This window comes from Leptosomus discolor, chromosome Z, assembly GCF_034619465.1.
Source record: "Leptosomus discolor isolate bLepDis1 chromosome Z, bLepDis1.hap2, whole genome shotgun sequence".
Lineage (NCBI taxonomy): Eukaryota > Metazoa > Chordata > Aves > Leptosomiformes > Leptosomidae > Leptosomus > Leptosomus discolor.
In genome coordinates this window covers 84,267,348-84,284,966 of record NC_141419.1, presented here as the reverse complement: position 1 = coordinate 84,284,966, position 17,619 = coordinate 84,267,348, and the positions used below count along the sequence as shown (strand labels likewise).

At 51.3% G+C, this 17,619-nt stretch overlaps 2 protein-coding genes across 7 annotated transcripts in view; one reads left to right on the top strand and one right to left on the bottom strand.

The window, feature by feature from the left end:
- Nucleotides 1-2,228, top strand: part of UBE2R2 (ubiquitin conjugating enzyme E2 R2) — a 51,232-nt gene extending 49,004 nt beyond the window's left edge. Inside the window, exon 5 of the mRNA XM_086479178.1 lies at nt 1,296-2,228. Coding sequence (XP_086335304.1) covers nt 1,296-1,515 — 220 coding nt within the window. The 3' untranslated portion in view covers nt 1,516-2,228. The remainder of the gene's footprint in view (nt 1-1,295) is intronic.
- Nucleotides 2,229-7,838: 5,610 nt separating this feature from the next.
- Nucleotides 7,839-17,619, bottom strand: part of UBAP2 (ubiquitin associated protein 2) — a 113,610-nt gene continuing 103,829 nt past the window's right edge. For all 6 annotated transcript variants that reach the window (XM_086480309.1, XM_086480310.1, XM_086480307.1 and 3 more), the window contains 7 exons: nt 15,838-15,916; nt 13,940-14,154; nt 12,496-12,595; nt 12,305-12,412; nt 10,766-10,833; nt 9,582-9,773; nt 7,839-7,970 (listed from right to left, as the gene is read on the bottom strand). In XM_086480309.1, the coding sequence (XP_086336435.1) occupies nt 7,875-7,970; nt 9,582-9,773; nt 10,766-10,833; nt 12,305-12,412; nt 12,496-12,595; nt 13,940-14,154; nt 15,838-15,916 (858 nt within the window). In that variant the 3' untranslated portion in view covers nt 7,839-7,874. The remainder of the gene's footprint in view (nt 7,971-9,581; nt 9,774-10,765; nt 10,834-12,304; nt 12,413-12,495; nt 12,596-13,939; nt 14,155-15,837; nt 15,917-17,619) is intronic.

The window sequence follows — 17,619 nt, the reverse complement described above, 5'->3', positions numbered from 1 at the left end:
ATGATTTTTACCGTCTTATTCCAAGTCCACACTTCTGGTCCCTTTAGGATTGCCAGCACACAGAAGCAGTGCGAACTTCTGGAGCAGGAGGACTGGGCTGATCTGTCTTTAAACTGTTCTTTTTTCAGACTAATCTGGCCTGATGCTCTGCAAAACCTATTGGCTGCTAGTAAATCCCAGTCAAAGTCCCCGCTTGCCTTTGAGCACTGCCTGCATTGCTTGGGATGTGATTCAGGCTGACTGCATCCTGCTAATTCTGTGCTTAATGCACTCATGAATCATAGTCCTGTCCCTCCAATTTGAAGGCATATCAGCGGGATTTGGCAAGCGCTTGCAGAGCTGGGTTTGATTAGCTGGAAGCGCTGTTCCGTCTTGACTGTCCATTGCTGAGGAGTTCATGGTTCATCAGGTGCTGCAGGGAGATGATGTAAACTAGAGCCAGGGCTGCAGTGGGACCCCTGCCCTTGCCTGGGGCAGGACCACGTCTGCGTCAACTCCGCTAGCCGGGCGTGCAGGATATACCCCGGCTGGAGCTACGCAGGGCAGTCGGTCCGTGCGAAGAGCCTCGCTGGGCGTTACCTTGGTGCCCTCCAGCTCCCTCGGCCCCAGCAGAGCTGGAGGTGCTCCAGAAACAGGGTATGGCAGGCTGAGGAGCAGGTGGGTGGGGGCGAAGGGACAGGCTGCCATCGTGCCGTCTGACCCTCTGCCTGCAGCACGGGCCACCAGCAGTTCACAGCCCGAGTGCTGCTGGGAGGCAGCAGCCGGAGCCTGGCCTGGGGTGACGGGAAGCACTTGTCTTCTGCCAGCCCCAGGCAGCACCGGCGTTACGGCTGCGTCTCGGGGTGCAGCCACGTGCTCCGACTGCTCTTACCCTCCCGAGGGAGCTCAGAGCTGCCAAGGGCTTGTGGGGATCGCAGTTTTGAGCACGCTGGGGCAGTCCTCAGGGGTGGAGTCAACCAGTGACAGGAAATCCCTGGCCATCCCTTCTGTAGTAAGTGTAACAAAATTTGCCCTGAGCTCTGGCAGGTCTCTGATGCGGAGCGCTGTAGAACAACTGATTTCGTGTGTTGCTGAGAGCGTGTGTGCTGCAGACGCCCCTGGAGAGCTCCCAACCCCGGGGCTGCAGGAGCTAAAGCTGTTTGTAGTGCTGCTTCTGGTGCTTCAGCCAAACGTCAGCTCTCCGGACGCTGAGCTGCCAAGAGGGCTGGGGCTGGCCGGGAGGGAGGTGGGGAGTCGAGCCGTGCTGCCGCTCGCACACGGCCCTGCTCACGTTTGTGTCCTCCTCCTCCCTGCAGGAAGCAGGTGTTGGCTACCAAAGCCGAGGCAGAGAAGGATGGCGTGAAGGTCCCCACTACGCTGGCAGAGTACTGCATCAAAACTAAAGTGCCTTCCAATGACAACAGTTCAGATTTGCTTTACGACGACTTGTACGATGACGACATTGATGATGAAGATGAGGAGGAGGAGGATGCCGACTGTTACGATGATGATGATTCTGGCAACGAGGAGTCGTGACCTGCTCCCTCTATGCCCCTGTACTGCCCTGCCGACTCAGGCCAGAAGGGAGCAGCGGTAACCTAGCAGCAGTCCAGCAAAAAAGTGTGTGGGGGGGGATCAAAAAAAAAACTTTTTGTCTCCTGCTGTCTCCTGTTGTATGGATCTGTTTGCTCCTTTTTTATGGACCTCTTAGAGACCCTCCACAGAATGTCTGAATTCTTGCATTCTTAACCCTTTCATCACTGTATTATGATTTCTTTTTGAAAAAAGAAACCCCTTTTCACTTCTCTACGAAACGCTCACAGCGAAACAGGTTTGCTCGCGTTTAGATTCTTGAATTAAATACAGTCTTGCATTGAGATGTTTAATGTATTTAAAGCTGGAACAAACCCGTTGGAAGCTGGGTTTTCAGGAGCTCAAGTGCTGCATTTACTGGGAAGAAAAATCCACACAAAGCAAATTGCCAAGGTTTAGCTGCTCCATTTACAATAATAGCGTGTGTACATTCGTTTAGCCTTGTGGTGGTGGCTTTTCCTTTGAGGTGTGGGGCGGAGAGTGTAAAGCTACTGTGTGTTGAGCTTGATGGGATGTCACTGAAAGGTACAGTATTCCTTTTCAGCCTGCTCCAGTCAGGAGATAGCTGGCCCCAGAGGGCACAGTCAGCTTTGTCTCTGGAAAAGGCTTGTGATATGAACCCTAAAATAAACACTTCACACTTCATGTCTGTACAACTGAGCCCTGGGTTGCTATTTATTTTAAATTTTTTTTTTTCAGTCCAGGTTGGGGTTGACACAGTTCAGTTTAGCTGTGCTGCCAGCTGCCCCCTCTCCAGAGGGAGGAGGACAGATGCGCATCCTCCTGCCCAGCAGCCCACTGTTCATCCAGAACTTTTTTTTCACAGTGGAGGAGACAGATAGCCTCCTGCCCCAGTGCTTGCTAGCAGCCCTTGCTTTGTGCAGCCTAAATCCAGTGCTCGCTTGAGCCTTCTTTCTGTCGCTTAGGGTAGGTCAAGCGTTGATAAAGGCAGCTCTACTGCAGCCCTGTGGGGTCAGCAGAAGCTGGAGCTCCCTCAGGTGCCTGCCTGGGGTGGCCAGGCTGTCCCTGTGCCTGCAGTGGCTGCTGGGGCCTGGGGCAGGGGGGATAGATGTGTGCTGGGCTCTCCCCTGCCTGGCTGGGCCAGGGGTGAGTGTGTGCAGCCCCACAGGAGAGGGGTACGCAGCGCTTTCGGGCCGCATGCCCAGCGGCGGGGTCGGACAGGCTACTTACCAGCATGCTTCAGCCGGTGCACTGAGCTCAGCCTCCTGCATGTTTCTGGCAGAGCTTAGGGCCCTCCCTCGTGGGCAAGGGGGTGATCCTGCATGCTTGCGTCTGCAGAACCTTCTTCCTCAGTCCCTGCGCACCTTCACCCTGTAGCAGTGTGTTCTCCTTGTCTGCCTGTGGCGCAGTGGCCCCAGTTCACTCTTTGCATGATCCCTCGGCCAGCAGCCAGCCCTGCCCGCCCGTGCTGACCCCTGGTGCCTCCAGGAGCAGACCGGAGGTGCTGGCCCTGCTGGGCCGAGATCCTCCATCCCCACAGGTACAGAGGCCGTTACCCTGGTAAGAGCTGCGGGCTCAGGCATTTGTTCGTGCCTCGCCTTTGCCTATCTCAGGGTTTTCAATGGTACGTCACCAGCTGCGGTCCCTCGAGGGGTGCTTTGGTGGGAGTAAACGTTGTCCTGCGATCAGCTCTGTCCCAGGGTGAGGAGCGGGATGAGAGTGAGTGAGCTCAAAGTGTGCTGCCTGGAGGGGAGGAAGGCTGGATGGGCTCTGTTTGAAGTGAGCAAAGGCAGATCTGTTTTCAAAACGTTGGGATTTGCTGCAGCAGAGTCAGTGCCTGTTCCTCTGCCCCAGCGTGTGCTGGTGGTGCATCGCTCTTGCCCACTGAGGAGTAAAGGCAGCTCAGATGGTGATACCTTGTCCCCCAGTGCTCCCAGTCTGCCCTCCTGCCTGTGTGTTACCTGGGGAGGCAGCTGGACCCCTCCTGATGTGTCCCACAGGGGGTGCTTCAGCTTGTCCTTCCAGCAGGGTCTGACTCAGCCTGTTGTGCTTTTTGGAGCTGGCAGCGGGGCTCCCCTGTGCGTGGTGTGGGGCACCCCCAGCTTCACTCCAGCCAGGGCCAGTGTTGGCGAGTGGGTCCCTGGGCCTCCTGGTGACATGACTGGTCTTGGGGCTGCATAGGGACAGGGACACCGACCTCCAGCTCTTTTTTTTGGAGGGGGGGGAGGGGGGGGGAGGGGTGAAGGAGCAGATTGTGGCAACGCTGGCTGTGCTGATGATTTGGTTTGAAATGAGGATACTGCATCTTTCAGGATTTCCCTTGTACTTCTGACCGTCTTCACTGTATACTCTCCAGTGACTTGTATTTTCAAGCTTGGTGTTGTAAGATGCATTATCATGACTCTTCTGTTACCTTTTTTTAAAGATGAAAAAGCAACCTATTTTGAGAGCTCCTACATTAACCAGGCTAATTTCTTTTCCCCACTGTCCTGTGCAGTGTCACTGCTTGTTGACTTGCTGGTTTCCTTTTTTTGAGATACAAAACAAAGTATAAGGGTTTGGGGTTTTTATGAAACTATTTAAGAGATCGTGGAAAAAGTTTACCTGATCTGTGTATTCTGGTTTTTTTTCTTAACCCTGTTCTGTCTCAGCCAATACTAGCGTTTACATCTGCAACTACAAGCCCCTTCAAATGCAGTTTTCAACCATTCTGAAACCAGCAGGGTACACTAGATTTCTTAGTAGTTTTCTTAGCTGAAGTCCCAGATGTTTTCCTTTTTTCTTCAGTATAATTTACCAGAAAGAATTAACTGATGCATTTTTGTGTTGTCTTCCCCTTCAGTAGTTATATTTTGTCTTTTCTGCACATCTGTCTACTAATAAAAATGTGAAATGAAAATATCCCTGTGCTGTTACTTCCCTGTTAATGGAGCTGGGTTATTTGCTGGCGTTACTTAAAGCCCTGCAGAGCAGCTGCTCACAAGTCCTGTGCTGCTCCACCACCGGTGCCTGTACATACACATGAATACCTGGGAGGGCAAAGCTGCTGTTTGACAGCTGCCTGCCTGAACTCTGGACTCAAGAACGAACTGATACAGCGAAGGGTTTTGGCAACAAGGCCACGGGCTTCCTGAGTCAGGAAGGGGGAGAGAGGGGGAGGGAAGATGGTTGATGGCCTCATCTGCCTGCAGGACTGGGGGCAGCACAGCTGGTGGTGGCGGGTTCCCTGGCTGGGCCAGAGCACAGCGCTCCTGAAAGGGTCGGGCAGGGCAGGGGGGAGCAGGTTTGCTGGGGCAGGGGGGGGCTCTGACCGCACACAGAAGCGTTGAAGTCATCGCTGCCAGCCCTTCAGGGTGCTTGTCCTGCCTGGCCTGTGCTGTTCCCTGCACGGGTGGAGAAGTTGCATTGTTGCAGGGCTTTGCTGCTGGCGTCAAGCTGAAATCAGCAGGACACGTGCAGAGGAGTTGCACTTGCTGCACTCGGTGTTTGCAGCGCAGCAGATGCGGCCGTGGCCTGAGGGCTTCTTCTTCACAGCCCTGCTGGAGGAACGCTGGTGGTCTTTTTCAGAGCTGCATTCCCAGAGGAGTCCCCATACTGGGGAACAGGCTAACTGGGCTGGTGCTGTTGGAGCCTTCCGACTGGGACCAGGCTTCCCTGTAGCTCCTGCCTGGTCCTATGGCACCCAGCTGCCCAGAGCCACCAGTAGATCCATCCAGCAGCAGCTGTGCTGCCAAAGGCAGGACAAAATCTCCTGCCCACCCTGCACAGGGTAAACCCGGCTGCCCCTCGCATAGGGTTGTTTTTCTTGATGGCCGAGTGCAGCTGAGCAACCTCGGCTCTACCCTGAGGCCACGGAACAGGGGAGCAGAGAGGACATTGCTGCAGAGTAAGGAAAAACACCCTGCTTCGTCTGGCCTGGAGAGGGGCAGCTGCCTGCGGGCAGGCCCCCAGAGCGCTTGGAAGGGGCTGGCGTTGCCTTTGCTGCCCTGTGCTGGGGAAGAGGAGGGTGCAGCCCTTTGCCACCAGGCGTGGGAGCATTGCCCTTCTGCACCCACGGCCCTGACTGGAAGTCAAGCGGCTGGGCACAGCAGAGAGGCACTGGCTGAAGCCCTGGCCAGGGAGTCCCCCTTGCAGCGGCTCTGGGACACGCCCAAGGCTCAGGGGGCTGCTGTGCTCCGACACCAAGTTGCCTTTTGCCACTTCCAACTGCTCCTGGACCCTGACACACACAGTCCAGGCCCAACCCACTGCTGTGGGGCAGCAGCTGGGTTCTATATACAGGAAACCACGTGTGTGAAGATGGCTTTGGGGGGAGTCTTGTTTTTTTGAAGAGTAGCTCCTGTGTCCGCAGCTCTGACCACAGGTAACTGAGGTGCCACTGCTGTAAGCCCGGTGGGCTCTGCTGCTGGTGCAGCCCTTGTACAAGCTGGCAGTAAATCCCAGCCCAGAAACACTTCGTCCCTCCTTGACATTCAGGCCTCGAAGTGCCAAGGGCTTGCAGCAGCTGCCGAAGTTCCACCAGCATCAAACCTCGAGCTGGGGCAGAGGAAAGCCAGTGCCATTTGTGCTGTGCTGCTGAGAGGGGGGAGCGTGGAGTAAAACACTGACTTCTTCCAAGCCAACTACGTCCCACAGGACCCAAGAGCTGGTCAAAGCATGACTCTAAGAAAGAAGAGCGGTTCTCATGGTAGAAACAGGTTTATTTTTTTCTTGTGGGTCTTGAAACAGCACTGGGAAGTGCAGAACAGCCCCTCACCTGCTGTGTGGACACATGCAGCTTCACATTTACCCTCCTCCTCTCCTGCGCAGGGCAAGGATGCTCAGGTGGGCGAGCCTGGGGCAGGGGCTGTCCCTCAGGAGCCCCCACCACTGACCTTCCCCCTGGCAGAGGCCACAGACCTCATGGGCACAGCAGGGGAGGGCAGAGCTGCAGCTGCCCCGCAGGGACGCACGCAGAGCACAATGCCTGAGGCCACCACAGGCAGAGGTGATGCCTGGGGCAGGCTCAGGCCACGGCCCAGGATCCCACCGGCGCCGCAGGTTCCTGTGAGCTCTCAGCGCTGCGGTGCACTCACCTTTGTCGGGGTATCTGGCAGCCCCTGCAGACCCAGCTGCTGCTTTGACCCTCCCAGCTCAGCTTTTGGTGCAGGAGCAGGTGGAAAGGGACAGAGTGCAAAAGCAAAACTGCTCCTGGAGCCTTTGAAAATGCAGACAGAACACCAATGATATCTCAGATCTTTATTAGGTGGAGGAAGGGCTAAAAAGAAATTGAACTCTTAAAACATTCACCGCACGGGTGCAGGACAAGAAGGACCAGGAGTTGCCTCCAGGGTCTTTGTTTTAAAAAAAAGTGGGGAGAGGCAGGTGAAGTTTCCATCCCGTAGCTCTGGCTTTCCTGGGCAGGGTGGCTCAGGGCAAAAAGAGGTACAAGACACAGCTTATACTTTTATTTAAGAAACCGCTACATAGTTTTTGCCTCTAATGATGCAAAGGAGGTTCCAGGACACACTGAGCCATCCAAAGTCTCTTGCTAGAGAAACAACAACAACAACAAAAAACCAAACCAAACCAAAAAGAAAACCCTGTGGTTGGTAATTTCTTTTTTTATTATTATTATTTAAAAATTGAAAAATAAAAAGGTGAGGCTGCAGCTCAGGGCCAGAGTGACCAAACTGCCCATGACAGTTCATCTGTCTTCCACAGCAGGAGGGAGGGGGGAGACAAAAAAAAAAAAAAAAAGGGCAGTGTTTTCTTTCTTTTCTTTTTTTTTTTCCCTCTTTAAAGTAACAGCTATGTTGGGGGCTGAGGGCAGAAATCAAACGAACAGGACAGATCTTGAGTCCTTTTGGGGGGGGAGAGGGCAGGCATCCTTATTTGCCTGAATTCAGAACTGCATTAAATAAACGGGCTCCAGCTCCAAAAAATGGTGCAGTTTGTCTTTGACAGAGTTATAAAGCCCACAGAGCTTAAAAAAAACAAGGAAGGATGCCCTGGTGCAGATGGGAAATGAATAATTAGTTTTCCTACAAAGAAAATAAAACAGGCTGCAAGATGCATAAAACCACATTTAGGCTCTATTACATTTACAAATACATACATAAATATATTACATACAACAGCAACTCAAAGAGGAAGCGGGCGAGTCACACAGAGGATGGCTGGCTGGCTGCCGTTCTCCCCGCACAGATGTTTGGCTGAGCAGTTACTTCTCCTAACAATTCCAGGAATGGGCTTCGGCTTTGTTTTCTTTTTCTCTTTTCTTGTGTTGGTTTGTTTTGTTTTGTTTTGTTTTTTTCCTCCTCCTCTCCTTTCACTCTCTTCCACCCCCCCCGGTTTCGGATTTAGTTTGTCCAGTATGGAGAAGTGCCATAGGCGGTTTTGGTAGCCTGAGACTTTTGCTGCATGGTGCTGGGTTGGTTGCGTTGGCCAGATCCACCCTAGAAGTCGGAAACAAAGGAGATATGGACATCAGCTGCCACAGCACCGTGCTCCCAGGAAGATGAGCCCATCCGAACTTGGTCACCAGAAGAGCTGCTACCCCTGGGGACAGCCCTGACACCCACCAATGCAGCAACACTCCCCCCTGAACGGATCCGCTTCTGCCCTGGGACATCTCGGCACCTCACAACCCAGGACGAGCAGCCAGAGACACCACGCAGGAACGCTGGGATGCACCATCCCACCTCCCCTGCCACCCAAGATGGGTTCAAGCACAAGGAAGGAGAGGAGCAGGACTGGGGGCAGCAAAGGAGCTCTCTCAAGGTGAACAGAGGTGGTGCACCAGCCAAGGGCGTCACATATCCAGAGACAGAATTTCCCTACTTCTGTGGGGTTTTTTTATTTTTCCGTTTTCTCTTTCAACCTGTAGTCTTTTCCTATTTATGGACCCTCAGGCAGAGAACACTCTTATTTTTCAGGAACATTTACAGTGAGGAAAGGACACGCATCAGCCAGTGAAACCAAATCAGAGGTGACATGCAATCTGCAAGGGGGTCCTTGAGTTTCCCCCCCGAGTGACAGTACAAGTGCTCACGTCCTGCTCTCCTGCTGCTGCCAGGGGACACCAGGGCCTACCTTGGCTTTACACCTCACAGCCCACCTCTCCACACCCCACCTCAGGATGGCCTCTTCAGAGAATCACAGGCTGGCTGAGGCTGTCAGGGACCTCTGGAGTTACCTTGTCCAACGCCCCCTGCTCAACCAGGGTCACCTAGAGCCAGTTGCCCAGGGCCATGTCCAGACAGCTTCAAGGATGGAGACTCCACAACCTCTCGGGGCAACCTGTGCCAGTGGTTGGTCACCATCCCAGTAAAAAAGGTGTTTCCTGATGTTGAGACAGAACCTCCTGTGTCTCAGTTTCTGCCCATTGTCCTGTCACCGGCACCACAGAAAAGTGCCTGGCTCCATCCTCTTTACACCCCCCATTCAGGTATTTATAAGCATTGATAAGATCCGCTCCCAGTCTTCTCCAGGCTGAACAGTCCGAGCTCTCCCAGCCTTTCCTCATGGGACAGATGATCCAGTCCCTTCACCATCCTTGTGGCCCATTTTTGGACTCTCCAGTACATCCGTGCCTCATACTGGGCAGCCCAGAACTGGACACAGTACTCCAAGTGTGGCCTCCGCAGTGCTGAGCAGGGAGGAAGGATCACCTCCCTCAACCTGCTGGCAACATTGTGCCCAGTGCAGCCCAGGACACTGTCCACCGCCTTTGGGGTAAGGGCACATTGCTGGCTTGTGGCCAACCTGGTGTCCACTAAAACTCCCAGAGCCTTTTCCGCAAAGCTGCTTTGGCCTCCAGCATATACTGGTGCATGGGGTCGTTCCTCCCCAGGGGGAGCACTTTGCCCTTCCCCCTTGATGAACTTCATGAGGTTTCCTCCCCAGGCTGGTCAACAGGATCGAGTCTGTCAGTCTGCAATCATCGTCAAGGCCCTTTTCCCAATGAGCAAAGCAAAAACCAGGAGGAAGCAAAACCCCCCAGCCCCTGCTGGGATGTGCAGGGGAGCAATCTGCCCCCAGGCACGCTGCAGTGGGGGCCCGCTCACCTGCCCGTCTTGCTGAAGATGGTGATGCAGCATCTGGGAATGAGGCTGCTGGTGCGCAGGCAGGATATGGAGAAACGGGGCTGGAGCATAACCCGGGGCAGCACCAGGGTTCAGAGGCCCAGTCGATCCGAGAGCAGAGGGCAGGCTGAAAGGAGGCGGCGTGCCAGCATGGAATCCCTGCTTGTCAAACGTCTGTGCGGGAGGCAAGGGGGGCACCGTCAGACTGGGGTGAGCAGCCCCGCAGGGACCGGACAGGAACAAAGGCGGCCCAAACACGCATCACCCAAACCTTTCACCAACGCTGCGAGCGAGACAAGTGCCACCAAACACCTGCCAGCACTTCAGCAGATGTGCTTCAGCTCCTGTTCTCACCCATGCTTCTGCACTAATGCCTCTGACATTTTATTTTATTTTTATTTCCACAGCTATTGTGTTCCTTTTTTCCCTGGCCTCTTTTTACTCAGTGGGACACGAGATGGCAGCAGCTGCCCGCCATCAGTCCTTCACACTTTGCAGGGGCTCAGCCTGGAATTACTTGACCTACCCAGGGCAGCCCAACAAAAATGCAAGAAGAACCTGCCGTAAGATTTTCCTCCCCCTGGCCAGAGGTTGACCCCTAACGCTACACGTGTAGCTGAGAGCTGGCTTCCTACCTGTAAGCATGGATCACAGCCAGACACCGATTCCTCCAGCTGGGGGTGCCAGGAGGAGGAAACAGCAGCTGGACATAAGCCCAGTGCACACCACAGCTTGTCAAAGCGCTTTCTGCTTTCCCTGGGAAGCTGCACGCTGAGCAATGGCCACAGGAGAGCGTGGGACAGGGACGCTGGGGTGTCAGGGGTGAGCACTACTGACTGGTCCCTCTGGTGAAAAACAAATGGCCTCTTAACTCACCTGCTTCGGGGGCTATTTCGACTAAAAACATTAGTGCCATCACATTCCACTTGCACCCAGGACACAGCCACCGTAGGGCAGGGTGGGCAGAGCAGAGCGCTGTGCCGACACCAGCAGCTGCCGTCAGGAGCTGACACGGCAGAAACGGCGGGACTCCACTCCAACGCCAAACAGAGCTAGCGCAAGAAGTGCCACAGCCTACTGACCCTGAGACTGACTGGCCTGGGAATAGGAGGGGAGCCATCGGCCTGGCCTCAGGCCATGAGGGAGGAGGGTCCAGCGTTGCTCACCTGAGTCTTGTTATAGACCGAGCCACTGATATCAGGCACACCTGTGTTACTTGAGGTCACAGAAACACCTGGAAAACAAAAAAAGCCACCGACAATGAGAAAGTCAGACACCGCCCGGCATGAACCTCGTGCTTTGCTCCTGGCACCGTCGGCAGCCTCGGTGGATGCACCTTCGTCCGCAGCCACTGCACCACGTGCCCTGTTGCTGCTGCCAGCCAGCCCGGCAGGGTTCTCCGTGCTCTCAGACCACGGCAGCCCACATGGGAACACAAGAAAGGGCTCGGTTCCTCCCTCCCGCTGCAAAGCAGGAAATCAGCCCACTGGGACAAATCACCCACGTCCACGACCACTTGGGATTCAAACACACTTCACCAGGCAGCAGCTGGCTGCACCGAACACTCATCTAAGCTCATGAAAAGCCAGCTTTCCCCTAGGATTAGGGATGCATTTGGCTCTATTGTAGCATTCAAGAGCTTTCCAGGAGTGCGCTGAGCGATGAGACTCAGCATCTGCTACACCATTTGAGCCCTCATCATTTCACATCCTGCAGAAGGGTGAGGTCTGCAATGCTCCTCGGCCCTGAGAGAATTATTATCATCGATTCAGACTGGCCTCCACCTGGACCAGCTGGTGCCACAACAGGCCCAGAAGCAACAGCAATGTGGCTCTCAAACCAGCCACTTGCAGTCTTATAAAGACTGGCTCTAATCATTTCACTTGGATCAGAATAAAACCAGTGGTTCCTTTAGCCAGTGAATCAGAGGTCTGGAATCACAAGGTCTGCCTGCTCTGAGGTTGTACTGTTCCTAGGACATTGATCCTCCACAGAGGACAGCATGATCAGCTCTTGGCTGAAGACAGTCCAGTTGGTGATTCAAATGCACAGCAAATGCTATTTGCTTAAGGCCAAGGACGAACTAGTTAGTGCTAAGCAGTTCAGTATCCATTTCTCAGGTCTAACCAGCATGTGCAGAACAGCTTCCATATAAGCTGTATAAATTCTTCAGCCTTTACAGTCACAAAGAAAATATTTCCAGGCATGAAACGATGCGATGAGTTACACGGTGTATGGACAGCAGCCGAAACAACAGCCCAGAGATGGGTGAACTGCCCTGCTCACCTCTTAACGCATGGTTATCCCAGGTGCCTAACAAGAAACTCAAAATCTAGCCATCATTTGGCAGAGGACCATTTCAGCATCCAATTGCTTAGGCTTCAATAACAACACTGCTGCAGGACCACTAGTTTTCTTCAGCAAAGAAAACTTTGGCGCAGGAACCAGCTCACCATTTCTCCCATGTATAACTGTGGACAAAGCTGCGCATCAGCCACACAAATCCTTATGCAAAGTTCAGCCATGAGGTTTAGAAGGAAGACTTGGGCCATTAAAAAAGCATTTTGTCTACGGGAGATGGAGAAACAGCTTGGATCATGACACTGTTCAGAGCTGGCTGCTGTGTTGACTGCACAGCACTGGCAATACTGGGAGTCTGCCCCACTAAATCCCACTCAAGAGCAACCTCAAGTCTCGTGTGTTACCTTTCCCAGGTCCAGTGCCAGCAGATTTGTTTTGTGCTTGAGATGACCCACTGTAGCCTCCTTTGCTGTAATCTCCAGCTGCCGTTCCCTGCGTTAAGTCATCATAGCCTGCCGGTGTGTACAAGACAAGGTGTTACAGGGTGCAGGCAGCTCTGCAGACGCTCAAGTGGAAAGCGCAGGGGTAGGCGTACCTGCTCCGTAGCCGTGCTGCCCATAGCCACTCGCTTGCTGGAAAGGAGTCGACGCGGTGTTCAGGTTGACCCCATGCTGTTTGGCAGATGCTGGAGGTACCTGGACCAAGGAAGGGAACAAAAGGCGCTGTGAACTGGGGAATGGGCGGGCAAAACACGAGCTCCCTCTGCCATCTAGTGGGGAAGGCACCTCCACTGCACGTGGGAAATTTAATCGAGTTGGGAGCACTGGGATGGGACATGGCACTCGCACTTCCAGCAGTAACTTGCTGTAGTGGATTTGTGCGAGCCCCAAGTTTTCTGCTAGAGCCGCCCCTCTGACTGCAGTGCAACCCTGTCTCACAACAGGCTGCCTATTTCTTTCATACACTGAATGTAAACAGCAAATTCTTAGCCACAAACCCAAGGAGCTCTCTCCCTCAAATGAAACATCAATTCCTGCCTGAGGCTGTTTCATAGAACACTGTCCTACAGGGCCCTAAAACAGACTCGGCTACCCTTCTGCCTGCAGCATCAGCTCTTAACAAATAACCCCGTTCCTCCTGAGACTACCAGCACTGCATCCCTCCCCTCAAAAGGATCTCCTAGGTACTCTCAGTGAGCTGACTCCGCTTTGGGTCTCCACTTGACTCTCCAGAGACTGGCAGACGCTTCAGGAACAATGAGTCCATGAGCTGCAGCTGCCTGCCATTTACAGTAACCTGCGCAGGAGTCCCTGAGTTCTGGCCTTTTAAATTTCCTGTTTTCTTGGGGAAGGGACTGCAGTTATTTTCTCATGCTTGCACAGTTTTGGAGATCCCTTGCAGACAGGTGAAGATGACCGTACTCCATTCTCTTGAGACCCCACCTGAGTACAGGATCCAGCTCTGAGGTCCCCAGTATGAGAAAGACATGGACATGTTGGAGAGGGTCCAGGGGGGGACCACAAAAATGATCCGAGGGCTGGAGCACCTCCCCTATGAGGACAGGCTGAGTGAGTCGGGGTTGTTCAGCCTGGAGAAGAGGAGGCTGCGGGGAGACCTTATAGTGACCTTCCAGTTCTTAAAGGGGGCCTACAAGAAAGGTAGGGAGGGACTTTTTACAAGGCATGTAGTGACAGGACAAAGGGCAATGGCTTTAAACTGAAAGAAGGGAGATTTAGATTAGATGTTAGGAAGAAGTTCTTTACTGTGAGGGTGGTGAGGCAATGGAAGGAGTTGCCCAGAGAAGCTGTACCTGCCCCCTTCCCTGGCAGTGTTCAAGGCCAGGCTGGATGCGGCTTTGGGCAAGCTGGTCTGGTGGAAGGTGTCCCTGCCCATGGCAGGGGGGTTGGACCTAGATGATCTTTAAAGGTCCCTCCCAACCCAAGCCATTCCATGATGCCAAAATGAAGAAGGTTTGGGCAGGAGAGAACTAAACCAGAGAGGCACAAAGGGAGGGTTACAGTTTAGGCTGTCACACTTACAAACATGGTTGGCCCATACTGGAATGCACTGGGTACGCCAGGCACACCAGCATAATAAGGTAGCCCAGTGTAGCTGTACCCCGGGGGCAGGGTCGGGTTGAGGAAGGGCTGCTGAGTTGTATGGTGAGTCTGTGTCTGGTTCTGCTGCGGCTGGGCGAGTGTGGTAGCTGGAGCAGGGGAGGCAGAATCCCCACGGCCAAATTTTGTTACGTCACCTGCAAAAGAAAGAACTGATCAGAAAAGCTACCAAAGCTACTCCAAAAGTAGCTTTTTGGAGCACTCAGAGGATTCAAACCCTCTGAATACAAGCAGACAACTACAGAAGACAGCACATCCTACACTTGAAAGCCTGCAGTTGTTCATGGCAAGCACTCGCCCAGTCTCTGTTCCTGACGGCCACAGGGACATTGCACAAAACTCCGTACCATGGCTAATCCATTGATAAAATGGAGATGCCAATACTTACCTACCTCACATGGTCTGTGCAGATTCGTTACTGTCAGATCATTGCAATAAAACATGCTAAAAGAAGAAGTATGGTAAATAGCCGAAGAGCAAATGGTTGTTGGGTTAAAGTGTGATTCTCCTGGAGGTTAAACTGATTAGCTAAGCTTCATGGGCTGAAAGCAAGTTAGGATTCACAGGCAGTGATGGGCATATTTTTGTCAGTGTTTGTTTATTTGTCAAGCATGACTAGTTAGATGTCTGGTTCCTCACACCACCAAAGTTCTGGAGACAGTAGCTGAAGGCCAGGAAAGCAAGGCTTGCATCGTGGGCCACCTTATTGAAGAAGTAGGAAGGGAAATTCGGTTATTAACCCAAAAGCAGCCTCCCAAGAGAAGTGATTATGAAGCAGAAAACTCCCAAAAACTTGCATTTTCTGGCAGCCTACAGAGCAGCATGTTCGCATGTTTTTTTAGGGAGGTGACAGAGAACAGAAGAGAATAGAAAGGGAAAAGGAATGGGAAACAGAAATGAAATGGAATGGGAAACGGAAATGAAATGGAATGGGAAACGGAAATGAAATGGAATGGGAAACGGAAATGAAATGGAATGGGAAACGGAAATGAAATGGAATGGGAAACGGAAGAGACCTCAAGGATCATCTAGTTCCAACCTCCCTGCCATGGGCAGGGACACCTTCCACTAGACCAAATCAATCACATTATCTCATTCCCAAACAGTACTCCTTTTTGTTGGTTACCGAGAAGTATGACAACACTTAATACCATCTTTATAGAAACTGTAACACCTATGGCTACAGTTTTAAGCTGTAATCAAATGGCAGTGGATGAAAACCACTGGCTGAAAATCCTGGATGGCATTAATGTCATCTTTGCACAATGATAACTGAAGAGCAAGAGCAGGAATAAGGAAGGGCTTCTTAGACCATGTGCTTTTGGGAATGGATTTAGAGAGGGTGAGGGAGAACCTCCTAAATGCAGCTCCTGCTGGGAACATACAAGTGCTAAAACAGCAGTAACGAAGTATGGGGAGCTGCTGAGTGGCATCTATTCCAGGGCCAAAAAATGGAAACCAAGCCAGCTGAATTTCAAGAAGAATGATTAACCTATGGAGTACTTTTCAAGCACCTATATGTGCTCAGGAAAGGCATTAGATGATACTGCTGTTTACATTCACAGCAACTTTGCATTTATTCTCAAAGGCTATCCAACTTAGTCCCAGAAGTAGTCACACACGTATTACTGACCAAAACCATGAAGAAACATCAATGCCAGGGTTGAGAAGAGATGCTGGTTTTGTTCAACTAGTTTGGACTGATGGGTTTAACTGCTTACAGAATGGAAAAACGACTGCTCTTTCAGCAATGGCAGGATGACCTGCATTTAGAAACCAGCACATCTCACTTATCATCCTCATCTTTAAATATCACTCACCTGAGTACGGGTTGTTAGCAAGGCTCCCATCTCTGCCTGTCAAGGTTGCAGGAGCAGGGAATGTAATTCCGTAGTAATCCTTGGAAAGAAACAACAGTTTATTAATAGTTGAAACCGTAACAGAGCTGGACAGCTCTTATGAACCTCATATAATACGCATTGGAGAATTTAAAAAGGAAGAACTAAAGGTAATTTCGGCAGAAGTTGACCTTACTGCTCACAGCAGAGCTGAACATTTACCTGGATCCTCAACTTCAAAATTAACCTACTTTGTAGAATTTTTAATATTATATACAATTACCTAATCTCTTAATGGTAAGTTAAAGGCAATGACTAAATGCTTTCCCCAGCTCTGAGCTGTCACCTTCCAGTAAGACTGTGCCTGAAAGAGCAACAGACCACTGGGGTCAGGCCAGGACTGTAATCACAATGTAGATCCACTGGGGTGCATGAAGAAAATGTTTAATACACAAAATCATGAAAAATTTAAAATAGCATTTGTTTAACCTTTCTCTCATCCTTTTTTAATTTTTATTTTTGTGTATGTTTTGTAACATACATATTAGTACAGTAGTATATGTATACAATTTAGAAACAAAAAATATATTGGGGTTGAGTGCTCACAAATATTTTACTGATGGGGTGCGTGATCAAAAAAGGTGGAGACCACTGCCTTAGATCTTTCTTCTAGGTCCTCTACAGGAAGGTAAGACAGTCCTCGCCCTAGAAAGCTTGTACTCTGAGATTACAGGACATGCCAATAAAACCAAAGCAGCATTTTGTCCTCAGTTTGGGAAAAAAAAAAAAAGAGAAAAGTTTGTTCTTCCCTCTCTGGGTGAACTCCACATGTGGGGCTGGTACTCCACTAAGTGATCTTCCTCCTAATTCTCACTGTTTACTCCTCACCACCTCCAACCCATCAAGAGTTAATGGTTTAACCACTAACACATCCATTTCCACACATTCTCCAATACTGGAAAAACATCCTCCCTCTTCATAAGGCTCTCTGCAAATTCCCCAGCACCTCAAATGCTTTCTCAGAGCTGACAGCACTTTCGATCTTGCCACATTTCTGTTTCCTACATTCAATCCTCCATCACTGAACATGAAATAATCTGGCAAAGATTTAACATTGCAGGTGCTTTCTGTAACTTGAAAGAGGTGCCATATTTCATCATTCTTTCCTTCCCAGGTAATTCCACCATATCAACTCTGGCATGAATCACTTAACAAAACACAACCAAATTCACATTAAAAATCCTACCAGGCTTCTCAAAAGCAACACTCACATCTCCTTCTGAGGAAAATGCCTCAAAAAGCAGATTTGGAGAAGAGATCTGAACAAGATTTGGTGGATATGAACTGGAACTGGCAGACTAGCATTTCCCCCTATATAAACTGGACAAAATATAACCAAATCCGCATGAGAACAGCGTCTAAGGATTACCATTCTCTCTCAGGTGAGGGAAAACCACATCAGCACTCCCTATCACTATCCCACACACCTGTGCATTCAAAACACATTCAAAACAAAAAAATCATTAGAAAATATGAGTGTAATCCAGTTATCTTCCACTTCACACCCACCCATAGGAAAACATCAGAAGAGATACTCTGCTCATCAAAAAACATGAGTATTTCCTGAGCTACAGAAGACATGCAGAAGAAGGTGCCTAAAGTCAAAGCTGAAGTACCAGGAATTGACTCAAAAAAGTGAAACAGAAAAAGACTGAAAAATGTAAGTGATCTGACGTAATGGATTTAAGCTCCACGAAGGAGCTG